This window comes from Barbus barbus (assembly GCF_936440315.1).
Source record: "Barbus barbus genome assembly, chromosome: 31".
NCBI classification, from domain to species: Eukaryota; Metazoa; Chordata; class Actinopteri; order Cypriniformes; family Cyprinidae; genus Barbus; species Barbus barbus.
The window spans coordinates 14,605,146-14,632,840 of NC_136759.1; the positions used below are offsets into that span (position 1 = coordinate 14,605,146).

Consider the following 27,695-nt stretch of genomic DNA (forward strand, 5'->3'; position numbering starts at 1 on the left):
GTAATTATTCATATTTTAAAATAGCTTTAATTTTTATATTTTAATTTGTTTTAGTTTGTGCTTTTGTCTTTTTTAATACTTTTAAAATTTTTAAACATTTCTATTTAGTTTTAGTTTTAGCAATAATTAATGCTCAAGCTTCTTCAGCTTATTTTTTCAGTTAGTTGCCAGAATTCAGAGTTCTCTAATATTTGACATTCATAAAATATTAATACTTTATTTGATTTTTAAAAAGAAATATTTTCAGGTGTAGTAAACATGAGGGTGAACAACATAAGGTTGAATAAACAATGACTTTTTTGTAAACTGTCTGTTTATTGTCATTATTACACAGATATATATTGGGACTGATATACAATTACACAAGGAGCATATGCTCCACTGATGCTTGACACTGCACTCTAAAAGAAATTATTTCACGGAAAATCAGATTTTTTTGTGTGTGTGCGTTTCCTTTCTTGCAGTAGAAGAATCAGACATTATCGACTTGGAAAAACGCTACTGGCTGCTGAAAGCCCAGTCAAGGACAGGCCGCTTTGATTTGGAAACCTTTGTCCCTCTGGTCTCGCCCCCTATTCACGCATCGCTTAGTGAAGGTAAGCCATAATTCATTACAGCAATTTTTAAAGATTCTCAAATGGACTGAGACACACAAACACTCACACATACATCCACCTGCACCTCACATGCTTTAAAAACATTTGCAGAACCCAGGAAAGTCACGGTTCATTTTATTTTGGTAGAAGTGGGTCTTTGCTTTTGAAATTTATTGGATCATTTGTGATAAAAGATCTCCAAAGAATCCAATTACTCTTTCTAGCTAATCTGAACACTGACATTTTCTCCCATTTTCCAGGCTTGTTTCATGCCTTTGATGAGAATCGGGACAATCATATTGACTTTAAGGAGATATCTTGCGGGCTCTCAGCGTGCTGTCGGGGCCCTGTAGCGGAGAGGCAAAAGTGTAAGCATTTTATTTTTCTATCATCCTCTTATTCCATAGCAGATGCAGGATTTTTGTGGGTGCTTTTTAAAACATTTTTAGAATAAAATCCTTTGGCTTGTTGAGGCTTATTTCATGCTTAGAACATTGTATTCCAAATACACAGTTAAATAATATTCCACAATTTTTGCACAAATTAAAAAACAAATCCTTGATGAATATGTCAAAGTTCCCCATCTTATTTTCCTCCTCCTTGTATTGCAGTTTGTTTTAAAGTGTTCGATGTAGATCGGGATGGAGTTCTGTCCAGGGATGAGATCCATGAGATGGTGGTGGCACTGCTGGAGGTGTGGAAGGATAACCGTACAGACACCCTCCCTGTAAGTGCAGAGCAGCTGATTGTCTAATCGAACTAACCTTTCTACATCCACAGAAACAGCAATAACAACGTGGTACAGTTGAAATAATCTAGTTAAACTTTTGTTAATAAATAAATTATTTCCATAGTATTACTATTCATTATTTTGTTTGTGTACATGCTTATTAGGTGATTAATGCAAATGAGATGCAGTCATGTTGTTGCATGTATGCACTAATGTGGGATTATACATTTAAATGAAACTCCAATCAATTCATTATTGATTTGTGCATCCTGAGCTGTCAATGTGTTTCAGAGTTGTTTCATGTCAGTTATAGATTTCACGATGATCTTTCATGATTTATGCTTCTGTATGTTTCAGGAGTTTGATTCCAGCGTTCCAGACATTGTAGAGGACATCTTGAAAATGCATGACACAACAAAAGTAATTATTCTTTCATTTTCATATTGCATATAGCATGATATAAAAAATGCATTAGTTAATATTCTGATTAAATTTCAAATTTCAAAACCACAGCAAAAACTAATCTGATAACACACCCCCTTTTAATTAAAATTTAAAATTTTATAGAAATTTGATGTAAAATATAATGTTTAATTTATATATTTAATATAAATATAATGTACATATTAGCAAATGAAATTAAAACATTGGCATGTAAATTAAATTTACATTTAGTCATTTAGCAGACGCTTTTATCCAAAGCAACTTACAAATGAAGACAATGGAAGCAATCAAAATCAACAAAAGAGCAATATGCAAGTGCTATGACAAGTCTCAGTTAGCCTAACGCAATACACATAGCAAGGTTTTTTTTAATTATATAAAACAGATCGAATAGAAAAAGAATAGAGCGAGCTAGTGTTAGAGGCCTTTGAATTAGAATTTCTCAGTTAAATAAACATTACTTAAGGTGTTTTTTTTTTTCTTAGATCCAATATTTGTTAAGGAAATTATTATAAGTGTATGTCATTTGTGGCCTAACCTTTATCTTGTGTTTTATTCACAGCAAGGGCACTTAACCCTGGAGGACTATCAGATATGGAGTGTGAAAAGTGCCCTCGCCAATGAGTTCCTCAATTTGCTGTTTCAGGTATGATCCTGTTGTTTGCAGTATTTTTGGAGAAAGTAACAAAAAAAGTGTCTAAATGCTTCTATAATCTGTAAACACTAGTGAATCCAATAAAGTATATACGTCGTCTTGGATCTGGCCTGAAATTGCTTGTTAATCTGTTCGTCATCAGGTGTGTCATATCGTCCTGGGCCTGCGTCCTGCTACCCCTGAAGAGGAAGGCCAGATCATTAGGTGAGAGTAGGACACAGCATTACTCACCCTATCACTGTCTGTAACTCTGCTTCATTTCAAAAGCGTCCCTACAGAGCACTTTCTCAATGTTTTAAAACAAGCCTTATGAGGGCCGTATTGTATTTCACTCTCATGATTAGGCTTTGTCTGTATATAAGCATCCATCATACCTTCTCTGCCTCTAACAGTGTTTTAGACAAGACAGAGATCGAGAACACAATTTCATTTTCAATTAGATTTTCCAGCAGGATTGACGATGCTCAAAAAGATACTATAAATACTGTATCGCATCACTGTGTCTGTATTGCTTTAGCTATACTGCATGTTTAGCGTTGATGTCTGGTTGTTTTGTTGGGTTATTTTGGTGTTTGTGTATAAGTATGATAGTTCTTTGACTGACTTGACTGTTATCCACACTGATTTTGTGTGACGGCACAGGGGTTGGCTGGAGAGGGAGAGCAGACACGGGCTACAACCCGGTCAGAACTGGTTCCTGATCTCTATGCAGTGGTGGCAGCAATGGAAAGACTATGTCAGATATGTGAGTCAGCAATATGTCTATTCAGCCTCTACATAAAAATGAAAAGAATTCATATGATTAATCACTTTCCTTTTCATTTGTTTTGAAATAAGATTATTGTACACATACTCTGCAACTAACTAAATTATGACCAATTTTCAAATCTTGTAATTAAATGTGGACAACAGAAAAGACTCAATTGATTTAAAAATCAAGCTGGATCTTGTTTCTGTCAGGCATCAACTGGCCAAAAAGTAGCGTGATGATCTAGTTTTGCGTAGCCCAGTTTTTTATTGATAATACTGACCATATGGTGGATTCTTGATTTTTGATATACAACCTATTGTGTTAAATAGGATAATAAGTCGATTGTCATGGAGCAGCCATCAATGCAGGGCAGTGGGATGAGAAGTTCTCAGTCGACAGCACCTATAGACCCTGTCCCGAACAGAATTGGAATAGTGGTCCGTTCCCCCAGTTCTCCAGAAGAAAAATTCCCTGATAACATCTCCAGCTCATCGGAGGCTTCAGAGAGCACTGGTAATAGTAAGTACAAACTCAGTTGCTAGAGTTAAAGGCTTAGTTTGCCCAAAAATGAAAATTCTGCTATTAATTACTCAACCTTAAGTCATTTCAAACCTGTAAGACCTTTGTTCATCTTTGGAACACAAATTAAGATTTTCGTGATATTGTTGTGAACATGCTAAAGACTGATGCAGAAGAGAAGAAATTGTTGAATAAAGTTTTTTTTTTTTTGGAACACAAAAAGTATTCTCGTAGCTTCATAAAATTATGGTTGAACCACTGATGTCGCATGGACTATTTTAACGATGTACTTACTACCTTTCTGGGTCTTGAATATGGTACAGTTGCTTTGCTGTCTATGCAGGGTCAGAAAGCTCTCGGATTTCATCAAAAACATTTTAGATTGAATATTAAATAAATATTTTTAGATTTAAAAAAAGATCTTATGGGTTTGGAATGACATTAGGGTGTGTAATTAATGACAGAATTTAGATTTTTGGGTGAACTATCCCTTTAAGAGTACAATTTAAGACTCTGTGTCAGAGCCTAGAAGTTACCACATACACTATCATTCAAATGTTATCAAGTATGTTATAGTGTACATATCAAGTATGTAATAACAAGTAATGTTAGCAAGGCCAGGTTAAATTGTGACAGTCAAGTCACCTTTATTTATATAGCGCTTTTAACAATGTAAATTGTGTCAAAGCAACTGCACAATATCAAACATATCACAATATCAATATCAAACATATCACAATATCAATATCAAACATTGGCCTCTGGCCAACAAACCAGCAGTTCAATTTAACTGCAGCAAAGTCAGATTGTAAGGTCTCAACTAGTTCCAGTGGTCATTTGGTAATTCTGTATGTTGTCTGAGCGTTGGCATCCTCTGAGGGGTTGGCATTATCTTTTCTCAGGTGTTCGGTCATCTCAGATCATTTAGGGGTTGGATCCAGACTGAAGCTTCTGTCATTCCTAATTACCACGGGATGTTAATCCCGTGGCAGAAACAGAGACAAATAGAAACATAATTAGCGTAGCTGCTGTTCCATCCCAAGCTAAAGAATAATAATAATGTACATTTGATCAGATATACTACAGTACAAGATTATAAAATGCATTATGTGAATGCTTGGCTAAAGAGATGTGTCTTTAATCTAGATTTAAACATAGAGAGTGTGTCTGAACCCCGAACGTTATCAGGAAGGCTATTCCAGAGTTTGGGAGCCAAATGTGAAAAAGCTCTACCTCCTTTAGTGGACTTTGCTATCCTAGGTACTACCAAAAGTCCAGAGTTTTGCGACCTTAAGGAGCGGGTTGGATTGTAGCGTGGTAGAAGACAAGTTAGGTACGCAGGAGCTAAACCATTTAGGGCCTTATAGGCAAGTAATAATATTTTGTAAATGATACGGAACTGAATAGGTAGCCAGTGCAGAGACTGTAAAATTGGGGTAATATGATCATATTTTCTTGACCTTGTAAGAACTCTAGCCGCTGCATTTTGGACTATCTGTAGCTTGTTTATTGAAGATGCAGGACAACCAGCTAGCAGTGCATTACAATAGTCCAGTCTAGAGGTCATGAATGCATGAACTAGCTTTTCTGCATCAGAAACAGGTAGCATGTTTCGAAGCTTGGCAATGTTTCTAAGATGGAAGAATGCTGTTTTTGTAACATGGGAAATATGATTTTTAAAGGACAAGTTGCTGTCTAATATAACACCCAGATTTTTGACTTTAGAGGATGTGACAGTGCATCCGTCAAGTTGTAAATTGTAATCCAAGAGATTCTGTGTATTGTTTTTTGGTCCAATAAGTAATATCTCTGTCTTATCTGAATTTAATAGGAGGAAATTATTGGTCATCCAATCTTTTAAATTTTTTACACAATCTATTATCTTAGATAGTTTAGAAGTTTCACCTGGTTTTGTTGAGATATATAGTTGAGTATCATCAGCATAGCAATGAAAACTAATCCCGTATTTTCTAATAATATTACCAAGAGGCAACATGTATATTGAAAATAGAAGAGGACCTAGGACTGATCCTTGTGGTACTCCATACTTTACTGGTGATAATTGTGATGACTCTCCATTTAAATGAACAAAGTGGTAGCGATCGGACAGGTATGATTTAAACCATCTTAAAGCCTGCCCTTGAATACCAATATGGTTTTGTAGTCGATCTATGAGTATATCATGGTCTATAGTGTCAAACGCAGCACTAAGATCAAGTAATACTAGCAATGAGATGCAGCCTTGATCTGAAGCAAGAAGCAAGTCATTTGTAATTTTAACAAGTGCAGTTTCTGTGCTATGGTGAGGCCTGAAACCTGACTGAAATTCCTCATAGAGATCATTTTTTTGCAAGAAGGAGCACAATTGGGAAGGGACAGTAAACAAATTTATAATGTTACAAAGTACTGGAGTACTTGACTGCTGAAAATTCAGCTTTGCTATCACAGGAATAGTGAAGTGACATTCAGCCAAGTATGGTGACCCATACTCGGAATTCGTGCTCTGCATTTAACCCATCCAACGTGCACACACACAGCAGTGAACATACACCCGGAGCAGTGGGCAGCCATTTTATGCTGCGGCGCCCGGGGAGCAGTTGGGGGTTCGGTGCCTTGCTCAAGGGCACCTCAGTCGTGGTATTGAGGGTGGAGAGAGCGCTGGACATTCACTCCCCCCACCTACAATTCCTGCCAGCCGGGGACTCGAACCTGCAACCTTTGGATTACAAGTCCGACTCTCTAACCATTAGGCCACGACTTTTACAATAGAATTACAATAGAAAACAGTTATTTTGAATTCTAGTAATATTTAAGTTTTTCCTGCATTTGATCAAATAAACACAGCCTTAGCATTAGTGACTGCTTTCAAATACCAAATTCCAACACTTTCTGCTGTGGTGTTCGAAACGAAGAATAGTAGCCCTAATGGGTAGTGCTCCGGTCCAGTAAAATGCCATAAAGTCTCAGGTACAGTGTTTAGCCTCATTACAAAATGTGTTTTCACTTCCCCAGGCCTGACCCCACACGCCACTTCCTCTGCCACAGATGTCTGCTTTGCTCGGCAGCACAACATCTCTGACAACAACAACCAGTGTTTCTCCAGCGCCAATGGCCATTTGCCCAACAGCATGGCTGTGCAGAGACCTGGTGCCATAGACAACCAGCCTCTGGTGACCACCGAGCCCATGAAGGTGAGTGTACCTGTGCCCAGAACACCCACCGAAACCAGGAAGCCACTGATAATCCTCTTGTCCATCAAAATGACTGCTTAAGTGCATTCGATAGACCTACGGGGAAAATAACACCTTCAAGCTATTTTTCTTCTATTCTAATTATAGCTTTAGAGAGCTCAAAATGACACTAAAGTGTCATTTTTGAAATTGAAATCACCTAGAACAAATTAATCCTGTGATGAATGGTCTGTAACATTTGTGTTCTAGAAAATGAATGCTTTTATGTGAAGCTGAAAGCATTTTTAAATAAAACTACTTGCTTCTGTAATGCCTTGTCACATTTTCAGTTTTGTATTAATGTAGCATCCCATATTATCAGGCTTTCTTTACTCAACATATGGCATAGCAGTATTTAAATCAAAATGAGACCTTTTCACTCCTATCCATCTCTTCATCCACCCTCCCACTCTCAGAATCATCGGAGAAGAGCGGGGTGAAGGACGCTTACATCGATTTATTCACTGGAGGTCGACTAGTCGCTACAAGTTGCCATTGCAAATTGCTGTCAATATGAAGTGTGTGCATCTGTTTTGTCCAGGCTCCCACATTGACCATGGAAGGAGGCCGGCTAAAGAAATCCCAACAGCTGGTGGCTTGTCGGGACTTTGAGACGGTGCCAGAGCCGGTATGGAGGGCACTTTACCACTGGTATGGGGCCAATCTCAGCCTGCCCCGACCGGTATGTATGGCTTCTCCCATCAGAAGTGCCACCCTGGCCATTTAATTTGTGCTTCAGTGAATGTCATTTGCTTTGACTTTTTTTGCTTTGAGAGAGAATATTCCTGATGACATGACATGAAGTGTCACATGAATGGTGTCAGATATTACTAAACCTGTTTCCTGACTATAGACTTGGTTTTTCTATTTTAACTTAACCCTCTATTGGACAGTGTTGCCTCTCATTATCAGACTCGTTTTTTTTTCACTTTGCAAGCACATGATTCATAATAGATAGCCTTAAAATAGTTAATAATGAGGAGATGTCTTCAAATAAACAGTAAATAGGTTACATTCTGGAGGTGATTTAAAATCTTTTGCTGACATGACGCATCGTGAAGGATAAACTGAGAAATAATTTTTAATTATTGGTTTTTCCCCCATAAAATGTATGATTCATATTTCTTATTGAGTAAACGTCATTGTAAAGCATTAGGGGTCATTACCATTATTTGTATAATATGAAAAGTAGCTGAAATGTTTTTTATCTTTTTTGTAATATTCTGACTAAAACCTAATGAAATTTAATTAAAAACAAATTAATTTAAACGTGTCACATGTCGTTTATTTAATACTTTTGGCAGCATGTTTAGTTTTTTTATATATAATATTAAAACATTTAGATATACTATTAAAATATAAGAAAATATAATTTATTATATAATCAGAATTAGTTTTTGAATGTGGTAGTGAAGTTAATTTCATACAAGAATAGTAAATCAAACCTTTTGTCATTATGTATACAGTAGAGGTTTAACATCATTTTAAATGCAGAATGGCCATGAAAAGAGCTTTAAAATTTCAAATAACGATCATGTGAATCTGGCCTGTGAACTTTTTACTTAAATTAGCTTCTCTCTTAAGCAAGCGTGCCACTATAGTCAAGCCTCGTGCATCTCTCCATTGTGCTTATGCTGTCTCTTCTTCTTTCAGGTCATCATGTCTACAGTCACAGCTCAACCAGAGCTGGAGCGCTTTCCCCGCTACCTTCTGTTCCTGCGCCAGCAACCGGCCACACGCAGCCCTCAGTCTAACATCTGGGTCAATATGGGTATGAGCAGCCTGCGAATGTTCCCTCCACATATGCCCCGAGGTAACGTAAGCCTGCAGCAAGAGAGAGGCTACCTCCACTGCCTTGACCACCTCCTCTAATCTTCTAAAACACCCAGATCGGTCTCACCAAAATGATCTGTCTGGATAACTAAAGAGCCAAATCCTGATGCCAACACCTAGAGTTATCATCTGAGTTCAAAAAACTGTAATGACAGCTAAATATAAATTCATGTTGAGTACATACAAAAATATATCCAAATATTTAAGTTTGTGAAACGTAAAAACGCATATAAGTGATTGGGAAACATAAAATGTTGTGAAAACACAGCACTGGCCTAATAGTGGGCTTCCTTATTGTTGAGCCCTGAAAGTGGGCAGACGATAGTATAATTTAGAAGCTTGCCATGGCTTTGCCAGGCTCAGAAGACTGTTTGGTGTGGGTAAAGATGAACGCTCTCTGATTTCCTATAATTGTTTGCTTTGCAATCGTACCAACCTTCTTTTTTTTTTTTTTTGGTCTCCTATGAAATCAATAATTGCTGTTCGAACAATTAAATGTATTTTTATTTGATTTGTTTTTGTTTTTTTACAAGACTGGAATAATTAAAAAAAAATGACATGATTTTTATTTAAATCACCCAGACTAATGAATTGCTGAATGTTCCCTTTGAAAATGACCTTTACCCTTTCTTGCTGCTACCTTACAACTAATCCTCAGTCTGTCAATCAGGTATTGAGGTTGTGTATATATGTGTGTGTGTGTGTTATATATCGATCTGTGTGCTCCTTGTTACTGGTTGATTTAATAGCATGCTTATTAGAATCTATGGATTGGCTGAAACTTTACATTTTTTTAATTATTGCATTAAAATGAAACCATAAAAATGTTACTTGACTAATTTAGCACAGTAGGTTAAATTAAGTTTACATTCTCAATGACTTAAAGTTAGTTTTTTTTAATATATAACAACACAGTAAGGTGGAAAAGCTCTAAAGGGTTGTATTTGAAACAATATTAAATATTTTATTGCATGTGACAAAGAGAATGCTAAAGGCTGCTTCGCTCCCAACTCAGGAAACGTTCCTTCTCCGAACGCCCCTCTGAAGCGAGTGCTGGCATACACTGGCTGTTTCAGCAGGATGGGCACCATTAAAGACATTCATGAGTACCTGTCCCAGAGGTTACGCATCAAAGAAGAGGACATGCGCCTCTGGCTCTACAACAGTGAGGTGGGGACCTCCTTAACAGATACTGAATAAAAGAACATCAAACTCTGATCAAAGACATAGATATGCAAATCTGTCCTCATTATAAAGTTACCGATGTCACCTCACAGCTGTGGGGAAACACTTCAAAATGAAAATTCCTGTGTTCACATATTTCCAATTTAATCCAAAATATTTGAGAGGAGCATCTCAAAAATAGCCACTGGTGGTATTGGGCGAGGAGAATTCTGATTATAGAGAGAATTTGATTTGACAAAAATCTGTGCAGGACGAATATTTTGATCCATTTTCCTGGAAGAGAAAGACTGTGAATTTGAAATGTGAATGCATTAAAATTGTGTCAGTGATTTAAGGGTAATATATACATTACCATTCAATTAAATTCTATTCTATTTTTTATTTTTTTTTATGTTTTTAAAAGAAATCACCAAGGCTGCATTTATTGGATAATACAATACAAAAATAAAATAAAAACAATAATTTTGTGAAATGTTACAATTTAAATTTACTGTTCTTTATTTTAATATATTTTAAAATGTTATTTAAAACTGCAAGCCACAAACCTCAAATGAATTAATTCTTTAATAATTATTATTTATTATTATATTGTTTCTAATAGGTCTTTAATAGTTTGATGCATCCATTATATTGTATACTAATCTTGATTTATACTGTCTTTTTTATCAGAATTACCTCACTCTTCTAGACGATGAAGATCACACTTTAGAAAGTTTGAAAATTCAAGACGAACAGCACTTAGTCATTGAGGGTATGTCTGTGACATTCATCTGTCTTAATTAAAGTTTTATCTCAGTTCACATTTGCTGAGCTGTGTGGATTAAATTGTGAAGCACGCATGGCTGTACTGATGGAAAAGGAAAAATGATTAAGATATTTTTCCCTCTCTCTAGTTCGAAACAAAGATATGAGCTGGCCAGAGGAAATGTCTTTCATTGCAAACAGCAGCAAAATCGACAGACACAAAGGTAATGTCAGAGGTCTTTGGAAAATGCTGGAAAAATCTATGCAGATTGGAGTCTATCTACAAGCTATCTACAAATGTCCGAATGTTTATCTGAGTTTGACCTTGCCTAGATGGCACTATAATACAATTCTTTAGACTGGTTACTTGTATCAAAGCACATATCAAGTAGATTATTAACACAGGAATGAAAGCAGCAAGAGTCCAAGAAGCAATTAAATAAAGCAAAATAAAAGCCATATCAAAACAGACATCAGCTGTGACATTTAAAGACTCACAATGTTGCTATCGAACTCTATGAAATATTGAGGAATTGAACTTCGTGGAGATGGCACTCAAGTGTTTGAGCCAGTGGAGTATAAATTTAAGCAAACCTTCAGTCTCTAATAATTGTGTATGCATTTTGCTATATCTCTTGCAGTTCCTACGGAGAAAGGTGCCACAGGTTTGAGTAACCTAGGTAACACATGCTTCATGAACTCCAGTATTCAGTGTGTAAGCAATACCAAGCCCCTCACTGAGTACTTTATCTCAGGGCGACACCTTTATGAGCTTAACAGGTACGGAGATATGGTCAGTGTCTTTTTTTTTCTTAAACTCAAACCACTTATAACTATTAAGTTAATGTGCAGTCATATTTACCATTGCTTTTTTAAATTTTGTGTGTGAAATCCAGTAATTTCAACTGAAATCCAGAATCCACAAGAGTTTTGTGCAAGGTTAAGTTCCCCATGCCGATTTTGCTCACGTTCGAGTTGGTCACGCCATGTTGTGACTTCTGTGATATCTGCCATACCTCTTGACCAATGAGCTGTGTCTTGCCTTGACAGAACCAATCCAATAGGAATGCGTGGTCACATGGCCAAATGCTATGGTGATTTGGTACAGGAACTCTGGAGCGGCACCCAGAAGAACATTGCACCTCTGAAACTCAGGGTGAGTTGATTAACATCTTTATTATTATTATGAGCATCAAACCCAAATGTTTCCATTAAAATTCTTATGCCATTTTTTAAAATCATTTTTGTAGTGGACGATAGCAAAGTATGCACCAAGATTCAACGGCTTCCAGCAGCAAGACTCCCAGGAGCTTTTGGCCTTCCTGTTGGATGGGCTTCACGAGGACTTGAATCGTGTGCATGAGAAGCCGTACGTGGAGCTCAAGGACAGCGATGGTCGGCCAGATCATGAAGTGGCCACAGAGGTCAGTGTCAGACTACCGTTTTTCAGCCCTATTTTTCTGTGTAAATTAATGGCTCTGACGCACGGTTTTGGTTACACACATACAGAAGTGTGTGTGACGCTCGTGATGTTTTCAGCCTCTGCAGCCTCAATATATGAGTACATAAACACATAAACATAATCTCTAGAACTGCTCTGAGAGTCTCTTCATGAGCATTTTACGGTTTCTTTTGAGTAGAACTATTGTCATACAAACACAAACTTGAAGGTCTTCACAGCAACCTATCAAAATAAAAGTTTGGTTTAACTCGAAGAAACAGTGACAGAAATGTTATGTAATGTAATTATAGTACTACTACTGCTAATAAGGTTATTATTAAAGCATTATTTTTGAACAAATATTTACCAGAAAAAAATATAGCAGCAAAATGTAAATACACAACAAAGTATTTCTAGATTTTTTTATAATAATAAAATCAATTAGATATTCTTTTGATTAGTAATATTTTATGAAGCCATTAAAATGGAATCCAGAAAATTAATAGAAAACAGAATTTGGTAATAAAAAAAAAAATAATAATAATAAAAATAGAATTTGAGAAAAAAATAAAACATTTCATAGGGCCTTAAAATTACATTTTTGTTCAACTTTTCATAAATCGCTGTTTAATATTGTAAGTTTCATGATTTCAGTGAATTAGACATGGTTTTTGATTGATAAAAAAATGGAATCCAGAAAAATGAACACTGAAAAAAATTATTTGGAAAAATTTCTTACGGAATTTGGGAAAAAAATAAAACTGATTTCATTGGGCCCTAATGAACCTAAATTGGCACACTGAGGCTACGCTAATGGGAAGACGTTTCTTCACCCTAACAACATCTGTGTGTTTCTCATCACAGGCCTGGGAAAACCATTTGCGGAGAAATCGTTCTATCGTGGTCGACCTTTTCCATGGGCAGCTCAGGTCCCAGGTGAAGTGCAAGACCTGTGGCCATATCAGTGCACGCTTCGACCCCTTTAACTTCCTGTCGCTGCCACTTCCCATGGACAGCTCCATGCACTTAGAAATCACAGGTGAAGCCAAGCATAGAGAAAACATAAACACTTTAAAATCCATCAGCAGGTACGCCAGTCTCACATAAAAGCTTTTTTGACTTGCAGTTATAAAACTTGACGGCTCCACTCCAGTGCGGTACGGGCTGCGTCTCAACATGGATGAGAAGTACATGGGCCTGAAGAAACAGCTGAGTGAGCTGTGCAGCCTGAAACCTGAGCAGATTCTACTGGCTGAGGTTCACACATCCAACATCAAGGTCAGCTCAACTCACCACAACAACACAGTTGTTGATGCAATCCATGTGGCCTGGCTTTTAAAACAAATGCTTGTCTTTGGTCTAGAACTTTCCTCAAGACAACCAGAAGGTGCGACACACTGTGAATGGCTTTCTCTGTGCATTTGAGATCCCTGTGCCTGGCTCGCCCACCTCAGTCACGTCTCCAGTGATAACAGGTAACAATGATTGATTACTACTTTCCTTTTTCCTTAAAGGAATAGTTGACCCAAAAAAGAAAATTTGCTGAAAATTTACTCACCCAAAGGGCACCCAGATTTAGATGAGTTTGTTTATTTGAGGTTTGGAGAAATGTGACTTAACAATTACATCACTTACTCACCAATGGATCCTCTGCAGCGAATGGGGGTCCAAACAGCTGATAAAAACCTTACAATAATCCACAAGTAATCCACACGACTTCAGTCCATCAATTAATGTCCTCTGAATCTAAAAGCTGCATGTTTATAAGAAACACATCCATTATTTAGGCTTTTTAACTCTAAAATGTCACTTCTGGCCATTCTGTTACTGGAGAAAGCGATATTATAGATAGAGGATTTGTATTTTAGTTAGAAACAACAGTTTAAAGTTAGTATTAGTAATAGATTTGTTTATTACAAATGTCAGCTTTTCACTTCACAAGATGTTAATTGATGGACTGGAGTTGGATTACTTGTGGATTATTGTGATGTTTTTTCAACTGTTTGGACGGCACCCATTCATTGGTGAGCAAGTGATGTAATGCTAAATTTCTCCAAATCCATTCTGATGAAGAAACAAACTCATCTACATCTTTGATCGGCTGAGGTTGTGTAAATATTAAGCAAATTTTCATTTTTGGGTCAACTATTTCTTTCTTTTTCGCTTTACCTTAGACACTCTTATTTGTCATTTCCCCATAAATGTCTCTTTTAGAAAAACCACCTGTGGCTAATGGGACAGCAGGGAACAATCACATTGGAAAGTCTGGCCTGATTCCTAATGGCATGCCCAGCACAGTGGTCCCCTGCACCCCAGAGAAGCCCCTCGCCAATGGTATACCTAATGGCCATGTCGTTACGGTGCAAGACAGCCCCTTCATTGGCTACATCATTGCCATGCACAGAAAGATGGTGAGGATTTACTGATATATTCACTGTTAGACTTCACTTGATGGTTGTAAGCATCCTAAGTGCAAGGTCTGTCCCCTCAGATGCGGACAGAGCTGTACTTCCTGTCCTCTCAGAAGAACAGGCCCAGTCTGTTCGGTATGCCTCTGATTGTGCCATGCACAGTTCACACGAGTAAAAAGGACCTGTATGATGCCGTGTGGATCCAGGTGTCCCGACTTGCCAGCCCTCTGCCCCCACAGGAAGCCAGCAACCATGCTCAAGACTGGTCAGTGGCATCTGCAGCTGACAAGTATTATGTTGATGATTGATTTGGATATTTGCTAAAACAGGATTGAATTACGCTAGTAACGCTAGCATGATTAAAAAATTTAGGGGCTGCAAAATTGTTAAAAGAAGTCTTTTATGCTCACCAAGGCTGTATTTATTTGTTTTAAAAAAAATGTAATATTGTTCCATATTATTACAATGTAAAATAACTGTTTACTATTTTAAATACATTTTTGTAATTTTTTATTTATCCCTGTCATGTCAAAGCTGAATTTTCAGTACCCAATACTCTATCCCATCTTTAGTGTCACATGATCCTTAAGATTTCATTCTAATATGCAGATTTGGTGCTCAAGAAATATGTCTTACTATTATTATTAAAACAGTTGTGCTGTGTAATATTTTTGCGGAAAGCATGTTACCTTTTTCAGTATTCTTTAATGAATGAAAAGTTCAATAGAAAGAACAGCATTAAACTGAAAAAACAAATTTTAGGAACGGTGTGTTACAAAATATTGTCATTTTTTATCTATTTAAAGTGTCTGGGCTGAATTAAAGTATTAATTTCTTTAAAAAAAAACATTTTACTGACCCCAGACTTTTGCGAGATAGTCTATATTTTGATAATAAGAAAGATGTACTAAATGTTTGAGTAGTTAGTTTTTAATGCAGTCTTTTCCGGATCCCTATTTCCTGTCTCCTCTCTCTATTTTTTTTTGTCAGTAGAAAGTAGTAAAAAGCCCTCTAAAACATCAGGTGACAAATGTACTGATAATTTATTAAAACATCTAGTATCACTAGTGAATTTTACATTTTTGTAATTTAATACAAATCATTACAAATTATAATATTATCATCATAATTGAAAATTTCACAATTCCTTAGTTTTTTTAGCTTGTTTAAAAAAGTCAGCGGTGACCTAGACCTAGGAAATAGTCCAGAATCTTAAAAATGTCTTATTCATTTTACATCGTAACTTTAAGTTGAAATAAACTTAACACTTTCTCTTCCAGTGATGACAGTTTGGGCTACCAGTACCCCTTCACTCTGCGAGTGGTGCAGAAAGATGGTAATTCCTGTGCCTGGTGTCCCTGGTACAGGTAAGGCTTTAAATTCAGCAGTTGTGCAGGCACATATCTCATACCGCAGCATGGGTTGTTGCGACTGACAAGGGTTCTCTGTGACTTTGCCAGGTTCTGCAGAGGCTGCACAGTGGACTGTAATGAAGACAGAGCATCTTTGGGGAATGCCTACATTGCTGTGGACTGGGACCCCACTGCTCTGCACCTTCGTTACCAGACCTCTCAGGAAAGGGTGAGTTTTACAAGGATGTTTAAAGATTTTAAAGGCCATAAAACCAGTCTATTGAGATTTCAGTCAGTTCAAGGTTTGTCCCTGTGTGAAGGTTGAAGTCTTTGTTACTGGATTCAGTCTGATGCTGCACCGCAGGACTTAATATATCCCTTAAACCCAACGATTACTCTGCCAGTCCTGCCATTCCCTGTGAAGAGATTCACTTCTATCTCAAATCACAGTTGAGAAATCCATTAAAAGCATATTGTATGATTAATTATTTTCTGGATCTGCTACCTATTTATTCTTTTATTATCTGTGCCCTGTCCTGTTGCTGTCTTTTTGTTGCACTGTGGAGCTTCTGTCACTATAACAAATTCCTTGTATGTGTAAACATACCTGGCCAATAAAGCTCATTCTGATTCTGATTAAAATCTTATAAATTTATTTTCGTAGTCCAGACCTCTTGAGTAGTTATTTCATTCTATTAATGTGTGTCAGGTAGTTAATTGCTAATGTTTATGTGGGCAGATAGTGGAAGAGCATCCCAGTGTAGAGCAGAGTCGGCGTGCTCAGGCAGAGCCTATCAGTCTGGACAGCTGTTTGAAAGCCTTTACCAGTGAAGAAGAGCTGGGAGAGGATGAGCTCTATTACTGCTCCAAGTGTAAAACCCACCGCCTGGCCACCAAGAAGCTGGACCTCTGGAGGCTGCCTCCCGTACTGGTCAGAAACACTAATTATTTCTGTTTCCTCTTTTTCTGTAGGAATAAATGTACCACATGTCTCTTGAAAAAGCAAACCTCAGTTTTTGAAATGTTTGTTTAAACGAGAATGTGCATGCAATTTGACCAGCAAGAAAAATCTATATATTAAATAATCTAAAAAAAATAATGTGAAGAGTTCATTTGCAAAACCAGAGAACTTTTTTATTTATTTTGAGAAATCATGTTTTTTTTTATTGTGCTTTCCAAGTAATATCAATCAAACTGCAGTTGGGTTGTTTGAAGTAATAATATCTTAAACAAATCAGATGGCAATGTAGATGCCTGACAAACGTTGTTGTTGTGATCATTGACTGTATGTTTGTGATTACACACAATACAGGAAGCTTTTCCCTCACCATTGTAACACTCTGTTTTTGCAAGGTTCTGCGAAAAAGTTTCAGCTTTGATTTTCCTTTTACGCCCTGAAGAAGAAATCACAGGTTCATCAAGTTCGTTGAAATTATCCATCCTTGATCACTTTTAGTCAGTTTTTACGAAACTCCTCTCAGCTAGTGCATCTTTTCAAAGTGACTGGCAGCCTTGTCATCTGACCTGAATACAGCGCACTGATTCGTTAAAATGGACTTATCGGCTTCTGTACACAAACAACAAGGGTGCTTGTTGACTTCTGCTGTAAAACCTGAACTTAGCAATGCTTTGAAAGTGGACAATACCGGCTTTTTTGACAAAACATGTTTAGGCTTCATATCGCGCTATATGTGGAGAATAATGCATGGCACAGTTCTTTTTCTTTCTTTTTTTTGTGGTATTTATTGGTTTTTGCAAATGAATTCTTCAATATAATTTTTTTAGGTAATTTTAGCAAAATGTACCATGCATTGCATAAAAAATTATAATCATTGCAAGTTGCTTTTTGTTACATTTGGCTGAAATATTTTTTTTCTATGTGCTTTTTCAGATTGTTCATTTGAAACGCTTCCAGTTTGTCAATGGTCGCTGGATTAAGTCTCAGAAAATTGTGAAGTTTCCACGTGAGAGCTTTGACCCTAGTGCGTTCCTGGCCCCACGGGAGATGTCTCAAAGCATGGGCAGCCTGCAGAGCGAATGCCTGGTAGAGGAGCTCCAGAGGCTGGAGAGAGGAGACTCCTCCGTGTCCTCCATCTCCACTACTACTGTGGCCAGTCCTCCCACCTCTGGCAGAGGTCTGTCTCTCTCTCTTCTCTTTGTGCAGACCTTTTGAATCTCATGAGATTCTCTAATCGTTGCATTGTTGTTTCAGGCACCCCGTGCTCCATTAGGAGGGTAGGCAGCCCTTTGAGCAAAAACAGCAGCCCTGGCAGCAGCCCCAGGAATACAGGACGGAAACCGGGGCGCCTCCGTCTTCCCCAGCTGGGCAGTCGACATCGACTCTGCAACAGCAAAGAAAACCTAGAAGCCTGTAGCAGCAGCAAGGAGAGCGAGACCGAGCCAGAGCAGGGCACAGTGACGGACGGGGAGAATCAGATGCCATCTGATGCAAACACACAAGAAACCTGGTCACTGGACGCCTCAAGCAATGACTGCGATGTGATCATGGTGAATGGACTGGGACAAGACAGCAGTCAGAGTAATGGACACTCAGAGGTCAGCGCAGACCTGGACACCCCTCACCAAAGAAATGACATCTGCCTGGAGCCCCTGTATAATTTATATGCAATCTCAGTAAGTGATTCTTCTTGTCTACATGATTTGTTGTGTAGTGATTGCTTTTGTAAGCAGCTTCTCTGACACTGTGATTATTGTTTTTCTTTCAGTGCCATTCAGGAATAATGGGAGGGGGGCACTATGTGACTTATGCCAAAAACCCCAATGAAAAGTGGTACTGTTACAATGACAGCAGCTGCAAGGTAAGATCTTGAATCTCGTTATTGTTTGACATCTCAGTTTCCATTATTTTGCATTCTTATTGCACAGATATAAAATGTATTTTTGCAAAGATAGAAAATGCTTCAACAAAGTAGAGATATCAGAACTATCAGTACTTCACTGTCAAGTCAGTACTAAAATAAAAAAATTGGGGACTAGAATCTTTCTACACTGTCGTAGCAATTACCATCTGAATTTGGAAAGCTCAACATTTAATTTAATTAAAATAAGTGTTATTGTAATGTTAAAATTTCACTACTAATATTTACTTTTTAATTTCTTAATTTACAGACGTTAATGAGTCTATGAAATATGTCCATAAAACCTCAAAACACGCTAAACTCCAGTGCAGCTATGAACTGTAATCCACGCTGTCATCGCGCACTGTAAAAAAAAATTTGTAAAATTTACGGTAAAAAACTGGCAGCTGTGGTTGCCAGAATTCTACCGTAAAAATACGGTAGCAACGTTTTAGGTTTTACGGTTTTAACTTAAATTTACAGTTAAATACCGTAATTTCTTTAACTGATATAATCTTAATATACCAACCTATTAAAGTACTGAAATCTGTTTTGTTCCTTTGAAAGACACTGATATCCACCTAATGCAGGTGATGATGAGAAAGTCACATGATGAGCCAAAGTCCATCACAAGCAACTTTTAAATAATAGCATTTACAGAAGGTGCACAGTGTGATTCACACAAGCACTAAACACCATCATGGTGAGACTCATTAAACTGAAATATGCTATAAACATTAATTTAACAACATTAGATGTAACATACCACCCTAATAAACATAACCGATAAGAAAAAACTAAGAAGAAACAGTTATTTCAAAGAAAAAACGTCAAATTCAAACAGAATTTGAAATGGAACGCAGGGAATTCTGGGAACGTAAGTTTACGGTTTTTCCCTGTAAATTTTACAGGAACTTTCCGTTAACCATGTAACAGGTTTTTACCGTAGCATTTTCACAGTTTTTTACCGTTAAAATCACGATAATTTTTTACAGTGTGGGGTTCAGCGCAGAAAATGCCTTCACAACACTTTTTTTTTTTTTTTTTTTTTTTTTTTTTTTTTTTAAGCAAAGCATAAGAAGCGAAGCAGAATTGTCTCAAACAGTTTGGAGATTAAAATAATTGTGAAATAATTGTAAAAAGATAATAAACAGATGTCTCATTTTAAATAAATACTAAAAACCAAAATGGCAAATTTACTTAAGCCAGAAATGTACTTTTGTGATGTTAAATAAATGTTCAGCTATCTTCAAAATATTTTTTTTTAACTTTGGCACATTTTCTTCTCTATAAAGTGATGATATGGCAAGGAAATAATAGGAAATTTAGTAAATTCTGTTATGCTAGCATGTGGAAATGTTTGTATAGTGTTACAATTAACCCCACATTTGTTCCCTGCTCAACCCATACATGTGAAATGCTTTTTACAGACCGTTTATGGATTAAATGCATATGAAGGAACGAAAACAGCAATCTCTTTACATCTCTCGGAAAGACACAGTGCCGAGTTCAAACAGACGATAGAAATGCATGAACATAAACATACCTGAAACAGTTTTCGCAACATTTGAATTTCCCGGTGTATGCAATCTCATGCAGAACACAGCACAGAAGTGAGCGAGTGTCTTCTCATTAATAATGCGGACCGAGCATTTTAATAATGAACCGTCGCTCTGAGACACTCACTGTTATTACAACTCGTGCGTGCCCACGCTTCAAAACACACAACACATGTTTTAAATCCCGGCCTTTGCGATTCGAAAATCGCACTGAGCAATATCGCAATTCGTAATTAATCTTTGTATAACACCCAGCCCTAGGAACTGTGTGCGTGTCATTTAGCTGCCGCCAAGTGGCTTTGTGCGACCCACAGTTTGAAAACCCCTGAATTAGTATCAACATTGGATTCATATTTCTGGAATTTCCTTTGCATTGGTGTTGACTGCTGAAAGTACTGAAAAATGAAATAAAATTAATGTTGAAAAATAAAAAGAATGTGTTTTTTATAAGTACTGTGGTATTAACGTTGGAGTTGATATTCCTGAAGTTTCTCTTGCATTGTCTTGCATGTTGACTACTGCAAGTCTGGTTTCGTGACAACACCATAGAAGTATTGCGCAACATTTAAAACAAACTGTTTCTTGTCGTCTCTTCAGGAAGTTCACTCGGACGAGATTGACACAGATTCAGCGTACATCCTGTTCTACGAGCAACAGGGAGTGGACTACTCACAGTTTCTGCCAAAAACAGAAGGCAAAAAGATGGCAGACACCACTAGCATGGACGAAGACTTTGAATCTGACTACAAGAAGTACTGTGTGCTGCAGTGATGCCCTGCTCTTCCACATTAAAGACACTAGGGGGGTCTGTCAGTACGCCAGTGCAATGAGAACTGAAACGCAGCGCCACCCCAGAGGACCATCATTTGTGAAAGCACAAAATATCAGTTAGCCGACAAGGCACAACACCGCCGCTGACTGTGCTTTCAGAATAGAGGTACCTGACACTTCAGATGCACGAGGGAGAGGGCGAACGGGTGAATCAGAGAGAACTGTAGCGATCATGTGATTGTTGCCAAGCAAACAAATAACTGTTAGCCAATCCCTTGAAATCACCATTATCAGACAGACAAAACTGCTCTTTCACATCCCAGCCCATACAGGTCAGTCCACAAATCACGTAACAAGAGCCTATGCTTCTGTATTGATAATATTTAGAATGCTAATCGGCAGATTGTTTCAATTAGGACATTGATGGTGAAGATGGCATTGGTATGAATTATAGAGGTTTCTCTAAAGCTTTTGTTGGCTTAGTTTTCTCATAGTTGACTCTTTTTTTTATTTAGTTTTTATTCAGTAAGTTCCATACACTACCTCACATCTTTTGCAGTTGGCTAACTGTTCATAGAAAATCAGTGACAGTATTATATCATCTGAGGGCAGTTAAAATTACTTCTACTTTATATCCAAAATTCGCTTTAATTAAAAAAAAAATGTTTCTACCAATTAATAAAATATCCTCCCACTCCTCCGCTGCCAAATTATGCACATACTATGTTTGTTGATTTTAGTTTAAAATCTTATTTAAGATGGTTACTTTCAGGCTTCGTTTCTCTTTAGAAGAGTAAATGTTTCTGTTTTTTTTCCTTTTAAATTTTTTATACATTTATTTTTATCAATGATTTTTTTTAATGCAGTAGTTCACTTTGCCTAAATGCATTCGCTTACAGCTTTAGTCTCAGCAGTCTGATCAAACCACGTACTCTCAACAAATGCACAGCTTTTTACACACTTTCCTGTTACCACTGTATTTTTTGCTTCACACAATACTGCTAACCGCAGAGACTAAAAACAGCAATCAGATGCATATCTAGACAATGTTTTCTCACCATGTCCAAGCCAAAGTTTTCAACTGGTCATGTACATATTGTGTGGGAAACATTTCATACTGTTAGACGAGAGCGTAAGAGGTCTGTTGTGTGAACAGTATTAGCACAGAGGAATATTTCACCACTTTTGCTTCTAGAGAACAGCATTCTCACTAAACTGCTGAATGTTCGTCTGTGTCGGAGGGGGTTCCATGTTATTAGTAGCATTTCTTCAGTGACTCTTGATAAAAGAGCCCACCTTAATTACCACTGTGAAAAGATGTCTGAAATATTGAATGGCTCTTATTTTTCAGCAACTCATCAACTGAACGAGCTCCTCCTGTGAGGAGGCGTTAAACCCTTGGAAATTGCCGGGAATCATTTGCAAACATCCATTTTGCTGCTGTACTTTTCCGATTTCCATGTCATGGATATTCAAACTAAATGTTTGCCATCAAAGAAAGGTTTATCCCTGTCGAAAAAAGAAATGTTTGTGAACTAAACACAGCTGTATTACTGTAAGGCAACTGTTAATCCTCATAACGAGTATTGCAAATATGATATATGGACTGTAAACATTTTTTAGGCATTTTAATGTTAAAATAAAAATAGATATCCAAAATGAAAATATAATATCACTATTCTCCAATTAAAATTGGCTCTTTGCGCAATTACAATTACAGTAACAAGTGTTTTTGAAACCACAAACATGTTTTAAACATTCACTGAATTTTTTTTGTTTTCATTTTTATACAGGGTTAATTTATTAAAATGGCAAATATATCTCTTTTCAAGTAGTGCAATCAACTACTGATGTGTGTCTTTGTCCATGTCGTTAGTCTTAATTTTGTTAAATTAATTTTGATGAACTGCTAGAGATGTATTAATTTAATGAACTTTATTTTGTAAAGTGTTGTTTAAAGAATAAAATTGACATTGCACTGACTAATGTACATAAATGTTTTGTAAATATGCCAATGAAAATGAACTGTACAAATGTACTTGTAGTTGTATATGGAGTGATACTGTTGATCTGTAACAATTATTCAAGAAACAAATTAAATGCAGCCAAATGCATGTTCTTCTCGTCTGTGTTTATTTGCTGGCAAATGATGTGAGCAGATGATTTCCTTCAGCAGCTAAGAGGAAACCACACACCTCCCCCTGTAGGGTTCTATAGAGTCCACTGCCATCAATCAGACCTGCTTCCTTGAATTCAAGCCACATTTGACATTTAAACTAACCTTCTGTAGGTCTCTACAACGTGCCTGACACAATATTTTCCTGCAAGAGTATTTCCCTTGAATGAAATATACAAATTAAGCACCTCAAGACCTTTTTGCACACTGTGGGTCGTGCAGTATTTCACACTTTATGTATTTGGAGACCAACATGCTGTAGTCAGGAAGTGCGTCGACTTGCATGCTGTGCTACTTATAGAATTCTTCTCTAAACCACATTTGCTGAAGATTTGTGGCTTATTGTTCTGAAGAGCACCTTAGCCTAAGTGGTCTTCATGCATGCTCGCACAGTATTGTCTCGTGCAGAAGAAGGTTAGACAATGGTGTGCATTGCATGATGAGTTCAGCCTGGGGACCTGCTATTTTTATTGTCTTCTCTACAAGGTGACGAAACAACTTTAACACATTTGCTTTTCAGGTCTCGCATTTAAACAATTAAAGAGACTTCGCTTGGTTGACAATTAAGGTATATGGCGTATAGTATTTTAGAAAAAACACTTTGAATTTGTCTTGCGTTTTTTTTCTCTTTCAGTTCTGATGAAACATCTCGTTCAGATTTTTAAACAACATGTGATGATATTGGTGTCATTATGGCAAATGACAGTTCACCTGATACAAACCAGTCCAGTAAGCTTTTCTTTTCTGTGTATATGTGTGTATATGTGTATATGTATACGGTGTGTGTGTATATATATATATGCTTTTATCGAATGATGTAACGTATGCATGCTTCAGCATGTTACGTTTCAAATTAAACAGAATAAATTATACAAACTTACAGCAAAGTTATATTGTATGTGCCTATATGAAAACAGACTGTACTTTATTTTAATTTGATAGCCATCACATAAAACTTCTTTTTCTTCCTTTACAGAACTTGATTTCGGACACATCATTTTAATCTGCATCTATGCCTTTACCGTTTTCTTCATGGCTGTACTTGGATGCCTTTGCCTAAACAAGTATATTTTAACATTTATATATATTTAAAAAATATTTTTTTTATATATAATTTTAACAAATCTTTAGATTAAACTCAAAGTTTTTTATCTAATAACAATTCTTAATATTTATTTAAACTTGTAATTTAAAAAATAATAATAATATAATCTATTTTATAGATATATATATAGTTTCTGTTTCTCTCCTCAGATATCGATCAATGAAGAAGGTCATACGGGAGTTGAAGCTGAAGAGACCGTCTGTCCCCCGGGTTCCTTCCCAAGATTCTCCCCCTCCATCTCCCAATGTCCCGGATATTCCTGAACTGCCCGACCGTACTACAGAGAGCCCATTACAGAGAAAACCAACTAAATCAAGCTGCAGATTTCCCTGGAAGCCTCCACTACAGGTTTACGACTACTAAAAATTTTACTCAATACATTAAACATTTATTGATGAGATTTATAAATGTATATAAAAGGCATAACAAGTATGAAATGTGGTAGACTTACGTAAACAATGCTTAAACAATGTAACATCAAATGATCTTCAGGTTCCTCGGTTTACAAAGGCAGACCTAAACCTTATTCAGCTTATAAAGGCAGGTCGAGAAGGAGTCTTCTACAAAGCAAGGATAATGAGGGGCACATGTCGAGGCCATTCACTGGTCACTTGCAAAATTGGAAAAGAAGGTAGAAAAAGACTAATTAAATTCTGTTAATTAAATGCATTTACCAAAATGTGTGAATGTCTCCATAATGATCCAGCAGTTGTTCAGATCTGCTGTTGTTTGCAGGTATCACCTCAAAGCAGATGGAAAATGAGGTGTCTATTATGAGAAAGCTTGTTTATCATAAAAATGTGATGCAGCTGCTGGACTGGAATACAGCGGAAGGTAGGTTGTGCTGTTGTGCTTCAGTATTATATGACTCTAATAAATCTTAAATGGATCCTTGCAGCTAGACAGTAACATATAGATTAGGTCTTGCCTGTGCAAAACTCACTGACACAGTGTTGTGATAGATGCCAGGACGTTGCTAAAGTGTTCTGAATATTTGCTTGGGTTTTTAGGATGTTGTCTACTGGTCCAAATCAAAAGAGCTCCCCCCGAGTCTCTGTGATAATCTCATCTCAAAATATGGCCCCTTACGACACGGGGAAAAATATATTTTTCATGGATACAGATCCTAAAAATTAAGAATTAATTTGTGGTCACTATTTTCTAAAACATAGGAAATATATGTCCATTTTATCATCCTCCAAGTGAAAATTATAAGCCTGATCAATTATAAAAGCAACATTTTTCTCTTCAACAAGCCACGATTTGTGACATCATTAACAAATATCGCTAAATAGTTGTTTCCATCATGTGACCAAAACAGTGTCTTTTTCCTCAGAGCCGTATTTGCTGATCATGGAGTTCATGAGCTACGGAACCCTGCGCAGTTTTGTTCAGAAAAACAAGGATGAACTAATTGGTGACCCTGAACTGCAGAGCCAGTTCACCATCGCATCCTACCACATCGCCCTGGCCATGGAGCACTTACGCTCCAAAATGGTATCACCATCTGCCACAAACATAAACAGCTGTTCTGTTAAACAAACAGAGAGTCATATTTACACTATAAACATGAATGGTAAATGGAAAGAATGATTTTGAACGTTTTCTGTATCATTCAGGTGGTGCACTGTGATCTTGCCTTAAGGAATATTCTGGTGAGCCGATTCCCATGGGAGGTCAAGGTAGCAGAGTTTGGCCTGGCCAGAGACTTGACCCGTATGAGGAGCAGACGCAGCAGCAAGAAAAAACAACACAAGGTGAACTAATCGCACTTGTCCGTCCCACGTCCTCATTGCTCATGTCGCTGATATGAATGTGATCTCATAGGAGCGTGTGCCGCTGCGCTGGTATCCTCCAGAGTACTTCAGGAACAACTACTACAGCTTTAAGGGCGATATCTGGGCGTTTGGTATCGTGCTGTGGGAAATGCAGACATTCGGTGAGAAATATCTGAGATGTTTGGTTGACTTCTTAAATATTTTTGAAGAATAAATAACAAATATTGAATTTTGTATTTCACAGGCACCTTGCCCTATCCAAGTCTGAACACATCTGAGGAAGTGGTGTATAGTGTCTGTGCTGGATATAAGAATACCGTGCCCAACACCTGCCGTCCGGAAATGTTAGAGACAATTTAACTCCGTTTTGTTCTTTTAAAATTACTTATACATACATATATATATATATATATATATATACATACATATATATATATATATATATATATATATATATATATATATATATATATATATATATATATATATAAACAAAATAAGATATATATTAACTATATATTAGAAATTTAATTTTAAAAAATCTGCTCTGCCAGTATTTTAAATATGGTGCTTTTTTGTTTTCAAAAGTTAATTTATTTTTTTTAATTTAGAGAACAGATCATGCAAGACTGCTGGATGGATCCATACACAAATAGACCTTCGTTTACAGACATTGTCAAGATCCTGGAGAGTGTCGTGGAGAGCGATGGGGTGAGTCATATTCGTCCTTGATCTACTTTTTCAGCTTTACCTTTGTCCTGTAGATAAGTGATAAAACATTACTAATACGTTGCAGGATTATGTGGATGTTGACAACCAAAGGATCATGAATGCAGAGGAAAAGTGAATTTTAAAAATATATATATAATATAGAGCTGATAAAATGTAAAAACTGTAACTTGAATGCAACGTAAGTCGCTTTGGATAAAAGCGTCTGCTAAATGCATAAATGTATATAACTAGTTGTTTTTAAAATTCTATGAGACTTTTGTATAAATTGTTTTATCTTTGTTCTCATGTAACACCTAACTGTGTGCAGGCATACTTTTTGAACAATGATTTTATTTAAGGTTTTAATGCAACATGCTGCATTTGTTAGCAGGAAGACATTAAACGACTCTAACGATGACCAACTGACTGTATTCTTGACATGTTTCCAAGGATTATTTTGAAAATAACATCTAAAAAAAGTCTGTGTTTGTTGTGATTAACATGCTTTTTTTTAACACCAAATAATTTAACAATAAAATAGTTTGATATCAGTTTTCATAATTGTCATTTTATTAATCAACGTAGTCATGTTTACTTAACAGTCATTGTTTGATGAAGGTGTCACTGTAAATCCATAATAATTTAATGTGGGATAATGTTTAAGTGTCTTTCTTTCATTTATTTAATCTATTTTAATGACACTGGTGGCTAATGCCTAGTTATACATTTAATAATAACTGCAGCATCTATTTAGTAAGTCTTGTGGTTATGCTCCATGAGCCAATGTGCAATCAGGAATCCGCCCACTTCAGGAATCAACCGAGCCGATGGACCAATGGAATGACA

At 36.8% G+C, this 27,695-nt stretch overlaps 2 protein-coding genes across 6 annotated transcripts in view; both read left to right on the top strand.

The window, feature by feature from the left end:
* LOC306851633 (ubiquitin carboxyl-terminal hydrolase 32-like) overlaps nucleotides 1-23,192 on the top strand; it is a 52,228-nt gene extending 29,036 nt beyond the window's left edge. Inside the window, exons 6-35 of one of the 4 annotated variants that reach the window (XR_013782525.1) lie at nucleotides 465-596; nucleotides 857-964; nucleotides 1,208-1,323; nucleotides 1,684-1,746; nucleotides 2,333-2,416; nucleotides 2,568-2,629; nucleotides 3,068-3,170; nucleotides 3,506-3,695; nucleotides 6,708-6,886; nucleotides 7,467-7,607; nucleotides 8,579-8,696; nucleotides 9,774-9,928; nucleotides 10,613-10,694; nucleotides 10,837-10,911; nucleotides 11,329-11,467; nucleotides 11,738-11,843; nucleotides 11,938-12,111; nucleotides 12,993-13,167; nucleotides 13,255-13,406; nucleotides 13,492-13,603; nucleotides 14,343-14,539; nucleotides 14,620-14,804; nucleotides 15,820-15,906; nucleotides 16,000-16,120; nucleotides 16,631-16,822; nucleotides 17,783-18,026; nucleotides 18,104-18,525; nucleotides 18,618-18,710; nucleotides 20,906-21,411; nucleotides 22,431-23,192. Coding sequence is in view for 2 of the 4 variants with exons in the window: in XM_079388021.1 (XP_079244147.1) it covers nucleotides 465-596; nucleotides 857-964; nucleotides 1,208-1,323; nucleotides 1,684-1,746; nucleotides 2,333-2,416; nucleotides 2,568-2,629; nucleotides 3,068-3,170; nucleotides 3,506-3,695; nucleotides 6,708-6,886; nucleotides 7,467-7,607; nucleotides 8,579-8,738; nucleotides 9,774-9,928; nucleotides 10,613-10,694; nucleotides 10,837-10,911; nucleotides 11,329-11,467; nucleotides 11,738-11,843; nucleotides 11,938-12,111; nucleotides 12,993-13,167; nucleotides 13,255-13,406; nucleotides 13,492-13,603; nucleotides 14,343-14,539; nucleotides 14,620-14,804; nucleotides 15,820-15,906; nucleotides 16,000-16,120; nucleotides 16,631-16,822; nucleotides 17,783-18,026; nucleotides 18,104-18,525; nucleotides 18,618-18,710; nucleotides 20,906-21,079 (4,223 nt within the window). In the remaining 2 variants the exon portion in view is untranslated. Of the gene's footprint in view, nucleotides 1-464; nucleotides 597-856; nucleotides 965-1,207; nucleotides 1,324-1,683; nucleotides 1,747-2,332; nucleotides 2,417-2,567; nucleotides 2,630-3,067; nucleotides 3,171-3,505; nucleotides 3,696-6,707; nucleotides 6,887-7,466; nucleotides 7,608-8,578; nucleotides 8,739-9,773; nucleotides 9,929-10,612; nucleotides 10,695-10,836; nucleotides 10,912-11,328; nucleotides 11,468-11,737; nucleotides 11,844-11,937; nucleotides 12,112-12,992; nucleotides 13,168-13,254; nucleotides 13,407-13,491; nucleotides 13,604-14,342; nucleotides 14,540-14,619; nucleotides 14,805-15,819; nucleotides 15,907-15,999; nucleotides 16,121-16,630; nucleotides 16,823-17,782; nucleotides 18,027-18,103; nucleotides 18,526-18,617; nucleotides 18,711-20,905 lie in introns of all 4 variants that reach the window. The other 3 variants (XR_013782526.1, XM_079388022.1, XM_079388021.1) reach the window with 3 other exon arrangements.
* Nucleotides 23,193-23,594: 402 nt separating this feature from the next.
* LOC306851061 (fibroblast growth factor receptor homolog 1) lies at nucleotides 23,595-27,509 on the top strand. 2 transcript variants are annotated; one of them, XM_079387110.1, is made up of 12 exons: nucleotides 23,595-23,741; nucleotides 23,890-23,984; nucleotides 24,232-24,319; nucleotides 24,510-24,708; nucleotides 24,853-24,991; nucleotides 25,096-25,194; nucleotides 25,697-25,857; nucleotides 25,980-26,117; nucleotides 26,188-26,299; nucleotides 26,383-26,482; nucleotides 26,750-26,849; nucleotides 26,935-27,509. In XM_079387110.1, exons 2-12 carry the CDS (start codon nucleotides 23,948-23,950, stop codon nucleotides 26,983-26,985), a joined length of 1,224 nt encoding a protein of 407 aa, XP_079243236.1. In that variant the 5' UTR covers nucleotides 23,595-23,741; nucleotides 23,890-23,947; the 3' UTR covers nucleotides 26,986-27,509. The 2 variants fall into 2 exon arrangements, with proteins under 2 accessions (XP_079243236.1, XP_079243237.1); XM_079387111.1 differs by lacking the exon at nucleotides 23,595-23,741 and having other exon boundaries at nucleotides 23,836-23,984; nucleotides 26,935-27,403.
* Nucleotides 27,510-27,695: the final 186 nt, after the last annotated feature.

Excerpts from the sequence above, each read along its gene's own strand:
- LOC306851061 (XM_079387110.1), top strand. The coding sequence starts at position 23,948 with ATGGCAAATGACAGTTCACCTGATACAAACCAGTCCA. Across the intron at positions 26,300-26,382 it reads GTGGGAAATGCAGACATTCG|GCACCTTGCCCTATCCAAGT; the intron begins GTGAGAAATATC and ends TGTATTTCACAG. Across the intron at positions 26,850-26,934 it reads GTGTCGTGGAGAGCGATGGG|GATTATGTGGATGTTGACAA; the intron begins GTGAGTCATATT and ends AATACGTTGCAG.